General features: G+C 42.9%; 1 protein-coding gene across 1 annotated transcript in view; it reads left to right on the top strand. All coding sequences in view use genetic code 11, as the record gives it.

Moving 5' to 3' along the window:
* Nucleotides 1–15,981, top strand: part of EGR_03327 (Dynein heavy chain 5, axonemal) — a gene marked incomplete at both ends in the record, with an annotated part of 44,830 nt that overhangs the window by 952 nt on the left and 27,897 nt on the right. The window contains 22 exons of the mRNA XM_024492576.1: nucleotides 1,220–1,425; nucleotides 1,450–1,506; nucleotides 1,879–2,265; nucleotides 2,325–2,488; nucleotides 2,568–2,744; nucleotides 3,056–3,169; nucleotides 3,380–3,487; nucleotides 3,776–4,445; nucleotides 5,151–5,353; nucleotides 5,897–6,109; nucleotides 6,345–6,497; nucleotides 7,926–8,442; nucleotides 8,593–8,862; nucleotides 8,946–9,104; nucleotides 10,169–10,324; nucleotides 10,483–10,937; nucleotides 11,358–11,576; nucleotides 12,023–12,324; nucleotides 12,492–12,954; nucleotides 13,168–13,671; nucleotides 13,900–14,286; nucleotides 15,329–15,586. Of these exons, the coding sequence (XP_024352977.1) occupies nucleotides 1,220–1,425; nucleotides 1,450–1,506; nucleotides 1,879–2,265; nucleotides 2,325–2,488; nucleotides 2,568–2,744; nucleotides 3,056–3,169; nucleotides 3,380–3,487; nucleotides 3,776–4,445; nucleotides 5,151–5,353; nucleotides 5,897–6,109; nucleotides 6,345–6,497; nucleotides 7,926–8,442; nucleotides 8,593–8,862; nucleotides 8,946–9,104; nucleotides 10,169–10,324; nucleotides 10,483–10,937; nucleotides 11,358–11,576; nucleotides 12,023–12,324; nucleotides 12,492–12,954; nucleotides 13,168–13,671; nucleotides 13,900–14,286; nucleotides 15,329–15,586 (6,142 nt within the window). The remainder of the gene's footprint in view (nucleotides 1–1,219; nucleotides 1,426–1,449; nucleotides 1,507–1,878; nucleotides 2,266–2,324; nucleotides 2,489–2,567; nucleotides 2,745–3,055; nucleotides 3,170–3,379; nucleotides 3,488–3,775; nucleotides 4,446–5,150; nucleotides 5,354–5,896; nucleotides 6,110–6,344; nucleotides 6,498–7,925; nucleotides 8,443–8,592; nucleotides 8,863–8,945; nucleotides 9,105–10,168; nucleotides 10,325–10,482; nucleotides 10,938–11,357; nucleotides 11,577–12,022; nucleotides 12,325–12,491; nucleotides 12,955–13,167; nucleotides 13,672–13,899; nucleotides 14,287–15,328; nucleotides 15,587–15,981) is intronic.

Below are 15,981 nucleotides of genomic sequence, written 5' to 3'. Positions count from 1 at the left end.
GGCTGAAGTGGGATAGACATGATTACGTGCTATTTGTTATGGGTCGAGAAAAGTGTGATTCAAGTAAAGAAACTTGAATGCACGCATGGTTTGCAGCTCCATTTAATATCCTTTTTTTGGAATTTAATCCAGATTTTTCCGGCCACTGCTTATGCCTTCCTTTTTCAAGTTGAGGCTTAGCATTTCAGAGTAGGAATCAAGGATGTTATCCTGTAAGATTGGGTTTGCTTTCCACTACCACCAATGTGGCACCCCAAGACTTCCATGAGGTCAAATGAATGTGCATTGTCGATGCGCACAGAGTCTGGGTGGTTACTACCATGCCATGTAGGTCATTACGCCCAGCGAAAGTACAAAGTCAGAGCCTTAAGTGCCCATGAAGCCAAAGGGAAGAGTTAACGAAACAATTGAAGCATTACATATACACCATTAAAAGCGGTATTTTTGCTCAAGGTCCAGAAGACTGCACCTGTATGGGTCATCTCGAGCTTAACGCGCTGCCTAATTAAAAATCCATAAACCTGCTGCTGTCCAATTACAATTTGAGTAGATAATTTAAACTCTAGGTTTATTGACTTTATAACTCGATTTTTGAGACAACATTGCCGTGATGGTAAGTCGATTAGCTACAAAACCTCACTTTTGACTTGATTTAGACAGCACCTTTTTTTGCGAGGGAGGCTTTCTATGCTTCCCACTTCTCTCTCAGAAATGCTTGTCAGATGCTAGTCGAATGAACTTGGAAAACTTCCAATTTGTGCACAAAGTGAATGAACCTTAGGTTTTAATAAGTACCATCGTTTTGTAGTAAAGTAAATTCACTGAGGGGTGTTTGAACTCAAAACCACCTAGAAATAGAGGTGCATATTAGACAGGACTTTATAGCTTCTTGCACCTGCTGCCTATTATGCTTTAAATAACACTTAATACATGAGAAAAAATCAAATTAATAACAAGGTCATTAAAGAAGTAGGTGACAAAAATATGCGATAAAATTCATTCCATCCGTTGGATGTTTATTCTGCCCCCGATTGCAACATTAGTGAGTCCCTCGTTTCGCATGATCGATGGGCTTATTTTTAAATGTTGAGGAGAACCAGAGTTCTTTACCAATTGCATTTTTTTTTATCCTGATAATACTCTAATGCACGACTGCAGAGTGAAGTTTAGGATTCTGCGTATCATTACAAATTCAAACGATTTTTGTACTTTAGTTTAGAGGATCAACAGATGCGTCGGACTCTATAACTCCAGTGTATGAGTGCCTGATGGACTACATCTTGCGCATTCTTGGCATTCCACGTAGGGTTACGTTAAGAGCACTGCTAAATCCAGAGAACAAGAACGTCTGCTCCAATTTCCTCCAAGCCAAAGATCCACCGAGTGCTGCTCTGATCGTCGGGATCCAATCCCTCAATGATCGCCGTAGGTTATTATCTTTGTCTTTAGACTCAGTAGGTCTAAGACCTTCCTTTTCCAGTCCTCAACGATGCTATTACAGTAAAGGTAATCATGGAGCATAAGGGTGGAGAACAATGAGCCAAAAATGTCATTTTACTTTTCTTGATCCGTTCACTCCCAGCGTTGCATGTTACGTGATACCCCGACTTTCTTTTCGGAGGTCGGTGTCACAAACATCACAAACCGATTTGTGGAGAGTAAGAAAAAACGAAGTTAATGTGCGGAATATTCGTGTCAGAATAAAATGCATATTTTGTCCTCCTTGAGCAGCAATTGGTGTGGTAGCCAATTTCCTCCCCCTCCCCCCCAGACCCTAGCGGCGAACCCGTCAGCTAGTCTACCATAAATGTTCAGTATCTATAACTGACGCTAATGAGATTCCCACGTTTCTCAACAGCACCTTATGTATCTTTGCAGCTTTGGATCCATCCATGGTGGCGTCATTTCAAATAAAGTTCTCAAATGCTGCTACATTTCCCCAGAAAGTAGAAGGAATCCTCTTTTTGGACATTGGATTAAAGGAAGGGCCTATCACGGCGCAAAACTTCAAATCGGTACCTACTCTTCGCCTTATTTTCATCAATTCGAGGCATCACTTTATATACATTTCCATTCGATTTCAGCGAGTTCTCATTATGCGACGACTCTACCCCGTTCCAAACATGTACAACTGGTTATCCCAAATGATCAAAGCATTTTTCGTTCCTGCTATGCAAGCACAAGAAGCGAATCTGGGAAAGATGACTCATCAGGCAAAACAATCCTTCATCTTCGCGGTTAACGAGTACTTGGAGGCCCTCGAAAGTAAGCTACTTTAATTTTGTCAGTAAAAAATAACTATATGATTATTTTCATTTGTTTAGCAAATGACGCATGCGCTAAGGAGAAATTCAAGCTTGCTCCCTGCCGCGATATTGACATCGAAGTTCTCCAAGACTCTCACCGTGTTCAAGAGGCAGCTCGCAACTTGAAAGACCTTGGGTTACTAGAGGAATGTGTCTGTCATTGGATGAGACAAGTGTCCTTGGTGAATTTCCTTTTTCACCTAGCTACTTTGATCGTTTATTGGGTCAGATAAGATGATTCCTTGCCTTTTGTCATTACAGGAGGTTCAAGAAATCGACATGATACGCGAGGAGGTGTCCAATAGTGGACCACGGACAGAAATGAGATTCTGGAGGCAACGCGCCACACGGTACAACCTAATTATGAAGGAGATGAACGCTCCTTTGGTGAAGAAAACACTGACTGTACTCACGGTGGCTAGTTCAAATACCCTCTCGGTGAGCGCTACGTACATTCAATCTAGTAAACTTTGGATTTCAATTCCGTGAGAAAAGGTACTAAAATGACCCTTTAAAGTGCACTAGTTTGACTACTGTCAGTGCACTTAAGTCCATAGTATGCATTCAAGGATGGAAGACTGCAAAATGACTATTAAATGACGATAGATGACACTGGGTTGTAAAAAAAGTGACTTAGAAAATTCTATATTGTTTTAAAAGAAATTATAGTTTCCACGTCAAAAAGGTATTTACCCATTTAACTGATGGATTTTGTAGGTTTATCGGGTAAAATTGGTGGTACTTTGTAGACTTGGAAGGAACTGGATGATCGTGTAGTGGCCATCCACTGTGAGGCACTAAAGAACGCCAAGTTTCTCCAAGTTATAATTCAGCGGTGTAACCCTCTGTACAGATACGAAATCGTGAGTTTTACAAACTCTTCCTCTGTTTACTTGAGCCACCTTAAATGGAGCGATTTGCCAAGTGCAGTTTCATTTTGCAGTGTTTGGTAACAAAACTGGTTAGCGCCACCTTGGAATAACAAGTCTACGTAAAAAACTGAGATCGGTGGCAGTTCTATAGCAAAATAACTCCAGCCTACTATGTTAGACAAATTATTATTCATTTTACAGAATGAAATGAAGAAAGAAGTGGGCAATCTGATGCACTGTTTGCAGTGTCTCTACAGCTACTCACCACACTACCGATCCTTCGCCCACATGTCCATCCTGTTTGTGAAGGTAAGACCATTGAGGCACTCAAACAAATCGTATGTGCTCCCAAATGCGATCCTAAGTCATGTTGGGAGGATTATTTGCGTATTTACATGCCTTACCGAACAGGTTAGTTGTCAGGTTGAGTACGACGAATTGATGTCAATAGGGGGACGTTTGAAACAAGTTCCAATTCTAAGCCAAGGCTAAATTACGAGTTGGCCAAGTAGAAGTAGGTGAGATAAAGTAATTGGTTGTGCGTTATTTAAATAAAAATCATGATTGTATAGACAGGCTTATTTTACTTTACTGAAGATAACGAATCAGATGATAATCAGTTGCCGAGGATACATAGTAGACTCCAGTCGAGGCCCCATGTGGAGTCAGGACCTGGATCAACTGACTGAGCGTCTGAAAGACTGCATCGAGTTAAAAAAAGCCTACCAGAATGCCTATTACAAGGTGCAGAAGAATACGCGAGACGACCAAAAGGTTATGAAGTTCTCCGAGGCTCAAATCTTTGGAGACTTCAACGCGTTTGTCGCACGCGTGGAAGCCATTCTACACATTATCGAGAGTATCAAAAAATTTGCTGTTCTTAGGAACGTTCCCTTTGATGGGAGAGGCAAATTGGTGGAGCACTTTGAGAAAATCTACGACTTCATCACTAGTAGGAGCTACGATTTTCTCGATCTGGAGAATACACAATTCGTCGAGGACTTTGAACAGTTCGGTTCAGAGATGAAGATTCTTCAGGAAAACCTTCAAGCTGCCTATAATGCTCAGTGCAATCACAGCCCAACAGTTCTCCTGAATTTGCGGCAAGCGTCAAAGTTAAAGCGCGCTCAATTGCCTATTCTGGAGCAGGAGAGTCGATATAGACGGCTGATTACCCAGTTACGGTCTGAGTTTGATGAGATTAGCGATATTTACACCCGCGATGCCGACAGCCCTCCAATTCAACGCAACTTCCCTCCTTACTCAGGTAATTATTTCAGGTTTTACTTGTCTTAAAGAGCTCAAACAATTGGAGCTCACTTACAACAATCTTCAAATTCTGGCCTCTCTTCTATCTTAGAGCCTTAATTTGAGAAGACTTTACTTTCGTGTACCCTCTGAGTGACCCCTGAATAACTTTTAAGGCATGCAATTTTTAATAAAAATTTATTGTAAACGTTGGGAGGGATGAGCTGACTGTTAGCGTGGGTGAATAGTGACTGAATGGAATGGTCTTGCTCTTCTTTGGAGCTTCGGCTTCGGTGCTCCCAATGCTTACTCGTCTGCCTTGGCTGGCGCCGGGCAGTCAGCCACCAGCCCCGGGCCACAAGTTGGAAATGAAGATCCTACAGGAGAAAAGACATTCCTAGCAGATAAAACTGAAACTGATTGTAGATTTGGTGGGGTCCGTTAGTTTACTTACCGGTCCCACCAATATAGCACTGGAGTTGCTCCTAACGACGTCATAAGGCGGATAGTTCTGGATATAACCTCATTATGAAGTCTACGGAAAGTGTTGGGAAACTAGAGGAATAGTGGTACTGAATAGAACGTTCTGATGTAAGCATGGTAGCAGAAACGTAGGAAGATAAAAAACGTGCCTTCTGTTGTTTTAAAGAATAACAATATACCTTACCTGAGGTACTGCTGCAAGCGACTCCCGAATTCTAAATTGTGAATATCATTAATCTAGGTCGAATTGCATGGGCGCGCAACTACTACCTTCGAATGGCGGAACCGATGTTATTGCTCTATAGTCAGTCTCCCTCCGTCTGCAATTCGCGAGAGGGTCAGCGAACGATCCGTCAGTTTAATCGTATCAGTGAAGCTCTTGTCGCCTACGAAATTACTGTCTTTCAGGCCTGGAAAAAATCCGCAAGTCTTCGATTCCACTCTGTTCTTCACTATAGAGTGTTTGTTTAGTGATGCGTCAATCCGAGAAAAATACACCCACCTTTTAACTCCAGTCTTTAGAAAGAGTAAAATGTTCAGGTGTTTTTATGTGAGGTGTGCTAAGTTTATGTCTTTGTGGTTCTACTTATTCTTCATAACTTAAGGTGAAGCCTCGTAGGTCATGATAGAACTGCAAAGTCCGGTGGATATGAGCGAAATCTTATGGAGGTTAATTTGCCGCCAAAATTTTGAAGTTTTAGAAGTATGACCAGGTTTGATGCCACGTAGGAGGTTTTTTCTTACCATTTTTTAGAGCAAGTTGTCCGATTTGTGGTTTATAGAATCGATCAATCAACCAATCAATTCATCGCTTTTAATGACTTACAGTTTTATGCAGTCCATTTGTGATAGCCACTTGGACCGAACTGGACTTTCACTAGTGATATCTCTTTACTAACTTTATTAGTAATTCATTCTGCTAGTGGTGCCATTTTTTAAAGCAAAGGTAACAAATTGTCAGGTAAACGTGTTCATTTTTACAACTAGATCTTAGGTCAACTCTCCGGCCTTCACGCCTCAATTCTAACCGTACAAAAGACATCTACCCAAGTTACTTATATGGCCAACTTTGATGAGAATATCCGCATGCTACTGCGGGAAATAACTTGTCTTGATCACCTGGGATGTCCAATTCCAACATTAGGCGAGGAACTGCACAGACGAGCCCTCTTCCTCAAAAAGCGCCTGGATAAAGTTCAGGTACTTTCAACAAAACATTTGTTCAACCAAAAATACTCCCTGAGGATCACTGTTTAAAAGACACCAGCAGACAACGCAGAGACTAATTTACAATTAGTTATTAAGAATGAAACTTTCTCCATCAAGCAATGCTTGATGCCTTATACAATATGCTTTTATCTTTCAATGCACAAAAATAAAGGAAGAGAATAGAATAAAAACTTTTCATAACAAAAAGTGTTTGCCAATTTTGTAGAATATGCTTCGTTACAAGAACCGTGTGGAGCAAATGATTCCCCCAAACTTGGAGAAGCTCTTTGTGGTTCGCATCCACCGTATAAATGAGGCTCTGGCACCGGGACTCTACATACATGACTGGTATAGCTCGCTCTTTGACAAGTGGATTGCGGTGCGTATAATTCGAATTATCAAGTCTCTCAAGTACCGCTTATAGTACAGCAAAATGCTGTGTAGGATGATAAGTAACGATGAACACTATTATTAGTACTTTATAGTCTTTAAAACAGAGAGATGTGGTTGTCGGTGATATCTCGTGAGGCCTTACTCAATCACTGGATGAAGTAATTGTTAACGACCTCTCGCTGCAAGTCAAATTTGGTGATGATCAACCGCAAAATTGATCTATTTGGTATTCGTTTGAGCTTTCGACACCTAAGTAGCGTACCCACCTATTTATAGAATTGAGATGTCGAAGCAAAGAATCTTCAGATGAAGGCTTTCCTACATTCATTATTGACCCTAGTTCAATACGTCGGTCAAGTGGGGCTAAGCGGTGCTGGTTAGTTTGCAAGACCGAAATTAGCAACTGTATTTTCCTTCGTACTATTATCTAACGCGAAGTCGAACCGTTACCACAAATTGATCGTATAGTCATCTTCCATACACATGGGATCAGGCAAGTTTTCCCAGACAAACCATCAGGAAATTTGCATTCATTGTCGTCTTCACTTAAAAAAGGCATCTTAGAGGTCGGATCACACCAAAGTCAGCAAACCGGCATTCACAGCCATTCTAAATAATAGGTGGAATGCTAAAGAGTCCTTGGAATTAGATTCACTTGGATTGATTAAATGCTTCCAGATTCTTCAGATTTGAGTGACATCTTTATTCATATATCATTGTTAAACCGCATTAGTGCTTCAAATTCACATTGCAGATTACATTCAGTAAATGTTTTCAGTGGATGTGATGGTGGATATATTGTGCCCAATGCTGGTAACAAGTGATGGACGCTTTTGCTTTTCCTTCTGATGCCAGTAAAAGCCTTGCGCTTTGTACCTTGTACATGTATCATTGCGCCACTTTCGGTAACATTCGACGAAAAACCATAGAGGGGCAGTACTTTCACCTACCTCCAATTTTGATGCCTCCTATGTGGAAAAATTTCAAATCGCTGACCACCTTTACCGCATTTGATGGGCAAGTAGTGTGGATTCGGGCCCATGGGAAAGGTAGTGAGGAAAGGAATGTCTCATAACGGAATTTGGGGGACTGCCAATAGCCGATTGCGCATGTCTTGTGGTCAGTAGAAAAGCGAAAGCGAAAATAGCAAATGTTTTGACTGTCGTAAGCCAGCACACCCAATTCAGTAACAGAGGAAAAGACTAAAAAGCTGTGCATAGTAGCTGAAACTAAAACTATTCAAACTGAACTCAAAGCTACGTGGTGAGACAAATACCCAAGCGGTGCCAAAATAACGAGTACGGACCCAGGTTGAGCATTGTTCTTGCCATCACATTTTGTTGATTCATTGCCTTGCTAACAATTTTATAGAACAGGAAACAACTGGGTATTTATGTCACTTTTACGCGCGTAGAACTGTGAGTCCGTTATACGCGGCCTCGAGAGGACGGTGAAAGGTGCGCAGGATATATTGGACTACCGAATTGAGCCAACTTTGGCTGCGATGGGCCGATGCAAATTCGTCCGATTTCCTGACCAGCCAGGGACGCACCCCTACGAGCTGCCTAGTGGACGGGGGAATCCAACGGTTCTCACTATTGCCTCTTCTACCATCACCTCCGCTGTCACTTCTGCTGGTGTCACTTCGAGCAGTGCCTCTTCTGTTTCCGCCAGAGCCTCCGCCTCGGTCGGATTTCATCTGCAGAGTCGCCGGGAGCCGGGTGTGGGGTGGAGTTTGGGCGAGTTCATCCGGACCACTGTCGAACAGGCGAATAACGCCGCTGCGTTGCTCCAGCAGCTCTCGCAAATTGTCTTTGAGGCGGCTGAGGCCTACGCCACAACGGCGTTGGCAGATTTTGATGCGTTTGTAAAGCTATTTGGGGAACGTTATCGCAAAGAAGGACCGGAGATTAGTTTAAGTGTTTATGCTGGTGAGCTATATAGTTTGACGTGTACACTGCCAACGTGGCAAGTACGTGATGTCTCCACTTCTTATCAGAGTCTGGCGCCACTAATATATATTGGTTATCACATGTGTAAAAAGAAAAAAGAACAGTATTTATTCAATCTGAATTTTTTAGAAGAGGCTTCAGAAAGTCACTTCACCTCTCCTTCCACAATTGATGCCAAGGAAGACGACAACGGAACTAGCATGCAGCAGGAAGCGAAGAAGATTATCATGCAGACTGCAAGCGCAGTTGACGAAATGATTCGCAATTTCGGACAGTTTGCAGTAGAGGCAGTGATAAAGTCGGTGCGAGGATCTCTGGACGACTTGTGGCGCATTTTTGGTAGTAGAGAGTGTCTTGGCCTATTGAAAGACGTCGAAATGGGTACTAAAACACGAGCAGGTGAGTTGTCATTGCGCATTTCTACTCATCCACGACAAGTAAAAACACTATAAGTAAGGATTTCTGGTTTTTCTCGTAATTAGGCCACCTCAAGCCGACAGCTACCGTGCGATGTGAGGTGGTGCTACAAGGGGACCATCTCAACCTAAGGCCTTCCCTCGAAGAAATCCAAGCCGGTTTGAAAAATTGCATAAAGGCTATCCTTTCTTCAACAAAGAATATTGGAAAGTGGTCAGAAGTTGGTAGAGCAAGAAATTCAGTATTAGCTAAGATTGGTGTAAGCACACTTCTAATCCCCTTTTCTGAGAAATCCATAATCACCATTATATGTCGTCTTTTTTCCGATTAGAATAAAAAAAGAAAGCAGGGGCCACTCATGTAGAAACGGCAAATGAGTTTACGTCGTTTACTGAAGCGAGTGGTATCCGTGATCGCGGTTCCAGGAATTCCCTTCGTTTCAGTGGGACCCAAGCATCTCCCAATACCACTGTCAGTCCACGTACACTTAGCGATCGGTCGCCTATAAGGGTTGGTGGTGTCATTTATCTACTTTATTAGTAAACTTACTACTACTGAGCAGTAGTGTCCAATTTTTTCAAATTTTAGGCCTCCTCTCGCAGTCTATACGGAGGTATGTGAGTTTTAGTAAGGGGGGCGTTCTGGTCAAATTGGGATACTTAGCTTTTGTTTACTACATACTTTCCTGCATCATCAGGTAGCTAATACCCGGAAAATTTGTTAGTAGGTTGAGCCATCGTCTTTGGACGATGTACTAACTTTTGAAATCGCAAGCCCTAATGTACCATAGTTTTGCGTCCACAATTTTTACAGAAGTTTCACCTCCTGTGTAATTTCATCACACAATGGATTGTGGGTCAATTTTCCAAGATCAGGCATTGCACTAGCTAAATGGCTGCATGACCGCCTAATTAAGGATAGGCATGGCCATAGCGAGAATCATCAGTGGCATGCGTTCAGCCGCCTTTGCCACCCTTAAGCCGTTTGCGGCTCGCACCGTAGCATTGCGCTCCATCAGCTTAGAGTGACCTAAGGCGCCTGTGGATATTGGCTGATTCCCGCGGATTTGGGTTTTGTGCCTTTGTTATCGTTCGCAAGTCCTTATTTACCATCACATGTTTGCTATCTCATCAATGGCTAGAGGTGTTTGGAGTGGCCTGCTACTTCTGTGTCGAGTAGAAGCGTCGCGGGAGAAGCGAAATTACAGCTTTGACTTGGCCAGAAAACTCCTTTTAGGTGCATAAAATGAAATGAATTTAAATAATGCAATATCCTCCTCTTGTGGTAGGCCGGTTAAGTGCTGTCCATGGCAGCTCAGTACAGACGAATGAACAGGATGTAAATTGCTACACTGACGTTCGTCATGACAAAGAGATTTACAAACTGCAATCTCTTCTTCTTACCTGGATCAACTCGACGAAAAAAGTCAACTTTCTTCCCGGAGGTATGTTGCACTTTCAGTGCGATCTAAGTTAATAATTAAGAGAATCAACATATCCCTTTAAGCATTTAACAAAGTATGATTTCATCCATCGAAAGGCTATAGCAATCGTTTGATTTACTAACTGTCTGACCTTCAAAATAATATTCTCATGTTTCTAGGTCAAATACTGGAACTGGAGTCAGTCATAAGCCCCTTTCAGGACTTCCTCTACCTTTGGACCACTTCGCCTTTAGAGCGCCTTCAGGAGTTTCTCAACGAGCACAGTATGCCGACGATAGCAGAGTTAGAGGAGGTCTTCGCGAAGCTCTATGAGGTGGAAAAGAGCTTAATTAATCTTTATGACATTTACTACATTGGACCACTGGAGATTCACACAAACGGTTTTAAGTATCTGGCACTGCGTCGGCTGAAGGAGCATCAGCAAGTCTTTGTGGATCTCTGTGTTGAACGATTAATCTACCCGGTCTTTGCGGATATGGCTCAAATCGAAGCAACTGATCGTATCATTTCAAAGCCACCTAAAACCATCGCTGACATTAGCACTGTGATGGAAGCAATTTCTAGCTTTAGAGACATTGAAATTGCGGTGGAAATGAGGATCATGGTGGCTGAGGTATGGGTAACTAATTTATAAACTTGTAAAAAACTGCATTTGATGGGGTACTTAATAGTGGGTTTTTAATAGCAGAAAATGGAAGATATTACACATCACCGATAAAGTAATGACCTTTCAAGAAAAGTAACTGTAATTTATTCGAAAATATTTTATAAACAGTGGTTGTAGACGGGTGTAGAGGCGGATGATATGTAAATGTGATTTGTTATAGCTACAAATAGGTGTAAATTTCCCGGCCACAGAATACGCCCTCCTCTTCGACCTAATAGTTGCCATTCATTAAGGTTCAAGGGCAAAATTCCCCGCTTCCTACATTTAAGGTTATTGCTCCACATGCTACTGATTAATACCAATGGATAACTCTTGCTGTCAGTTAAGCTTACACAAGAGCTGACATATCTTATTTTCGATCTCAAGGAAGCACAGCAAATCCTGGGCAAGTATCAGGCACCACTATCAATGGAGATAGTAGATCGCATCGAAGCAGTCCGATGGATCTTCTACCGCGTCAAGGATCGCTTAGGCAAGGCGATGAACGAGTTGCTGACTGTAGAAAGCAAGTATCGGGAGGATCTGCGGCAGAGGGCCATCGTGATGAAGGACGAAATCGATGACTTCATTGAAGCTTTCAACCAAGTGAGCAGTACCGATTACTATGTACTTTTGAGGTCAAATTTATCTTTAAATACAGAATAAGACAGTGGTTTAAAGTCAGGTTTATTGTAAGTGGGCGGAAGGACAAGTATCATTGGTTAGGACTTGGTAATTTCCACGGTGTTGAGTCCTTGAGAAAATTAACCACTTGGTGGCCGCGTTATCATTCGTTTCTCAATAAAAGCACTCTTCCGAACTCCTGCGCGATCAAAGCCACCAATTCTAAGGCCAACATATAAAAATACAAATAGAAGGGAGATAAAACACGCCAGAATGGACATGATTTCGGGACCAGTAATTACCGCATTGGGAAAAGCCTGACTCAATCCACACAAGGAAGAAACGGAAGAGTGATGTCGTGTTCCCAATCATTTACAAAATTCAGCTTGTGCACGGAATATCGCCATACCTATTTCTCCCTTCCATAGAAAGGACCCAGGGAACCAAACATCTCGCAGACTGAGGCAATGGACCGTCAAGTGATTTTCCGCAACAACTATGAGCGATTGATGATGAAGGCGGAGGAGATACTGCGGGGCCAGCGTCTCTTCGGTCTGCCAGAGATGAGTCTGGCCAACCTTCGGGCGGTGGGAAAGCAGATGGAGATGCTACAACGCCTCTATAGCCTCTACAGTGACGTGTACAGTGTAGTTAATCAGGTTCGCGAGACACCCTGGAGAGAGGCCAATTTTCAGGAGATTGAATACGAGCTTCTTGCGTTGCAAACTAGGTAAATCTGTCCTAATTCCCATTCCTACAACCTCACTGTGTTCCCCCGTGGTGTGCTAATCTAAGTGCATATAAGTCGAGTTATTTATGCTTAAGATTTGAGAGATAACCATTTTTAGATTTACCGTTTGAATCGGAAAGGTCTACATTTAGTTTTTGCATCTCTAGGTGTCTCAAGCTGCCATCAGTGCTCAAATCTTCAACTCTTTACTCTGATTTGGAGACCACGCTCTCGACCTTGGTGGGCAAAATGCCGATACTGCAGATGTTCCGTAATCCTGCTGTGAAGTCGCGTCACTGGGCCGTAATCAGTCAGATTACAGGCCAGCCGAACATCGACCCAGAGGCAGATAGCATGCTCTCAGCTAAGGTCATCATTGATTTGCCCATTGGACCGGGCGATGGTGCTAAGCGTGTGGCCGTGGAGGACGTCTGCATGGGTGCAACACGGGAGAAAGAGATTGAAGTGAAATTGCAACGCGTTGCTCAGGACTGGGAGGAGCAGGAGTTCATTTTAACCACTTTCAAGAATCGAGGAGAGCTTTTATTCAAGGGAAGTCGAATTGCGGAGATTCAAAGCCTTTTGGAGGACTCCCTAATGACACTCACATCCCTCTCCAACAGTAGGCAAGTTGGCACCAGTTACTAAAGTCTTTCGTTAGTGAGCGACTTCAGTGTTATCGAGTATGACTGCAGTATATATCTCGGTCAATTTCACCATTTTATAAGATCCTACCCAAGTAATGGGTGATGTCAGTGGTTTTACACTGTAAAACATCAGATTTCCCAAACTGTTTTGACATGACAGGGATGATATTATTATAGGTTCAACAAACCCTTCAAGGACCAGATTGCAAAGTGGGTGAATAATTTAACAACAGTTAACGAAGTGCTAGACTACTGGGTGAAGGTACAGTCCCTGTGGGTCTATCTCGAAGCCGTGTTCGTTGGTGGAGACATCGGGAGGCAGCTGCCAAAGGAGGCGCGACGCTTCTTGACGGTAGACAAGTCTTGGGTCAAGATCATTGACCGAGCCCGTGAGACGCCCTCGGTGGTCGTCTGCTGCACCTCTGATACCACTTTATTGGAACTCCTCCCACGAATGCTTGAGCAGTTGGAAATTTGTCAACGCTCACTTTCGGGTTATTTGGAGAGCAAGAGGCTCCTATTTCCACGCTTCTTTTTCGTCTCTGATCCAGTGCTGCTAGAGATTCTTGGTCAAGCCTCTACTCCGGAGGCCATTCAGCCCCATCTACTCGCAATCTTTGACAGCATTCATCATTTGCATTTCGCTGAGGAGAGCGCATGGATTTCGGCTGCGTATTCGGCTCTCAATGAGGAACTGACTGTAGGCTCGAGTGAAAAGCCTTTTGACTTTTACCCTTCATCGACATCGAAAGTAATGTTAAAAAAGATGATTGTATGGACATCAGGCTTAGTGGGAGTCCTTAACTTTAGTCAACACTAGATAAGGCTGAAGTAAATAAGGCTAGTGCGGCTTCTGCACATCACTAGCAAAAGTAAGCGTTAGACTATGAGATCCTTAGTGCTTTCGCATACTGCTTTTAAACTACAGTTGAATCCACAACTACGGTGTGAGGGTCCTGTGGAAATGTGGCTGATGCGACTTCTCATGACAGTGAAGTATTCTCTCCTCGATCGCATTCGCATGGCCCACGTTCGGTTGATGGACGTGGAGCTCAACCTTCAGCAAATTCTCAATGAACAGATCTGTCAGATGGCTATCCTGTCCATCCAAATGGTGTGGACCCAGGACGCCACTATGGCCCTGAACGAGTCGAGGGAGAATCCCAAGATTATGACAGATATTAGCCAGAGGTTCACAACTCTCTTAGAAATGCTTATCAGTAGAACCACCGCGAATTTGAGCCCACGAGAACGGACGAAATATGAAACGCTAATCACCATACACCTTCATCAGAAAGACGTGTTTGATGATATTGTAGGTTCTAATAAAGAAATGCTTACTCGATGGTAACACTAATTGTCCTGCTTTTGAAATACTACGAATTTCATGAGATTTCTTCTAAGTTTCACGTCTATTCCAGACTTAGACTTCTGCCTTGATATCGTCCTTTCTGTCTGTTAAATCGCGACTTCCACTGTAAATTGCTAGGAGGCTCCGCTAAAGTAGCACCGAAGGTAGGAAAAATACGTATTGAGAGGTGCATCACAGTGAACAAATACCCACAAAGCAGATATTGTCAGCTTGTCCAGGTCTTTTGGAATATCCCAGGGCATCCTGGCTGTCTTGATATTCTACTCACCCACACTGTCTGAAATCGCAAATATTCTCGCTTGATTGGGTTTTGTTCACCATTCCCACAGAAGGATTAGTTTTGTACGCAATTTCCACGCACGACAGAGTATTTTATGCTTGGGCGTGCTGGATTAGGCGTTCCGCAAGCTAGTTGTTCAGAAGATTGGCTGCTATGCGTTTGGAGCCACCACTGTCAGGATCACCATCTACTACCTCATTTGAAATGCTTATACTATTCAAATGTCTTACTGTTGAGAAGCTGAGCATTCCACCATCTTAGTGGTATGCTCGAGATCTTTGTTAGTACAAGGAGATATCTGTGTATCCGAGTTTTGAAGCCCTGATTCTTGCTTACAAGCTACTTCATTTATCACTACGTGCTAATGCATCCACGTACCTACTAGCACTGTTGCCTACCATCTCACCTTGATTAAGAATGTCTGAGCCGGTGCATAGCAATTAACAAGCTAGTAGTTGTTAGGAATAGTTGCCGCTTACTATTGCGTGATTGCCATGGCATCCTCATTTTACGCGCACTGTTGATATAGTAGGACTCAGTTTGATTTAACCCCTCCTTATACCTTATTTATGATTACTTTATGTGCTCCACCGGTTAAAACACCACATCTGAATTTAAGTTTTCTGATGTTTAACTAAACATGCATATTGAATTGAAGACATGCGGTTCTAGAGTGGAATCACGTTGTGCATTTCCACTTTGCAGGTTCAGCAGAGCATTCACTCCCCGGACGATTTTGATTGGCTTAAGCAGACGCGAGTCTACTTTATGGATGAGACCACTATGTGTGTTGTCTCTATTACCAACGTGAACTTTGAGTATCAGTATGAGTTCCTCGGTTGTACAGAGCGTCTGGTTATCACACCGCTCACCGATCGCTGTTACATCACTCTCGCACAGGCGCTCAACATGTGCTACGGTGGAGCACCGGCTGGACCGGCTGGAACAGGAAAGACTGAGACTGTGAAGGCACGGTTTCATTCTTCAGCATCAGGAACCATGCAGATGGTTTTACTAATCTTATTAAGAAGAAATGGAAGAAATGGATGCTAGAAACGATTGGTAGATGGAGAGTATTACTAAAAGCCTTAGATACGTTTGGTCATCGCTGGAAGAGCACGGGAGATGCGGATCGCCTTAATTATCATGATCGTAGAAGTTGGAATAGAACTGTAAATAGAACAAGACTGGAACCCAAGGAAGGGTTGAAATGCTTTAATTATGAAAGTGAATGGTGGCTGCAGCTACGACGTTGTGAAAAATTTTCCCTACTTCGCACTCTTTTGCGATGAAAATCTGCCATGAATTAAGTTTTTTTCAATCAAATTTTTCGTGCTTTTAAGCGGACTGTTTTTTCA

Source organism: Echinococcus granulosus (genome assembly GCF_000524195.1).
Source record: "Echinococcus granulosus chromosome Unknown EG_S00017, whole genome shotgun sequence".
In the NCBI taxonomy this organism is placed as follows: domain Eukaryota; kingdom Metazoa; phylum Platyhelminthes; class Cestoda; order Cyclophyllidea; family Taeniidae; genus Echinococcus; species Echinococcus granulosus.
This window is presented reverse-complemented; position numbering and strand designations above follow the sequence as displayed.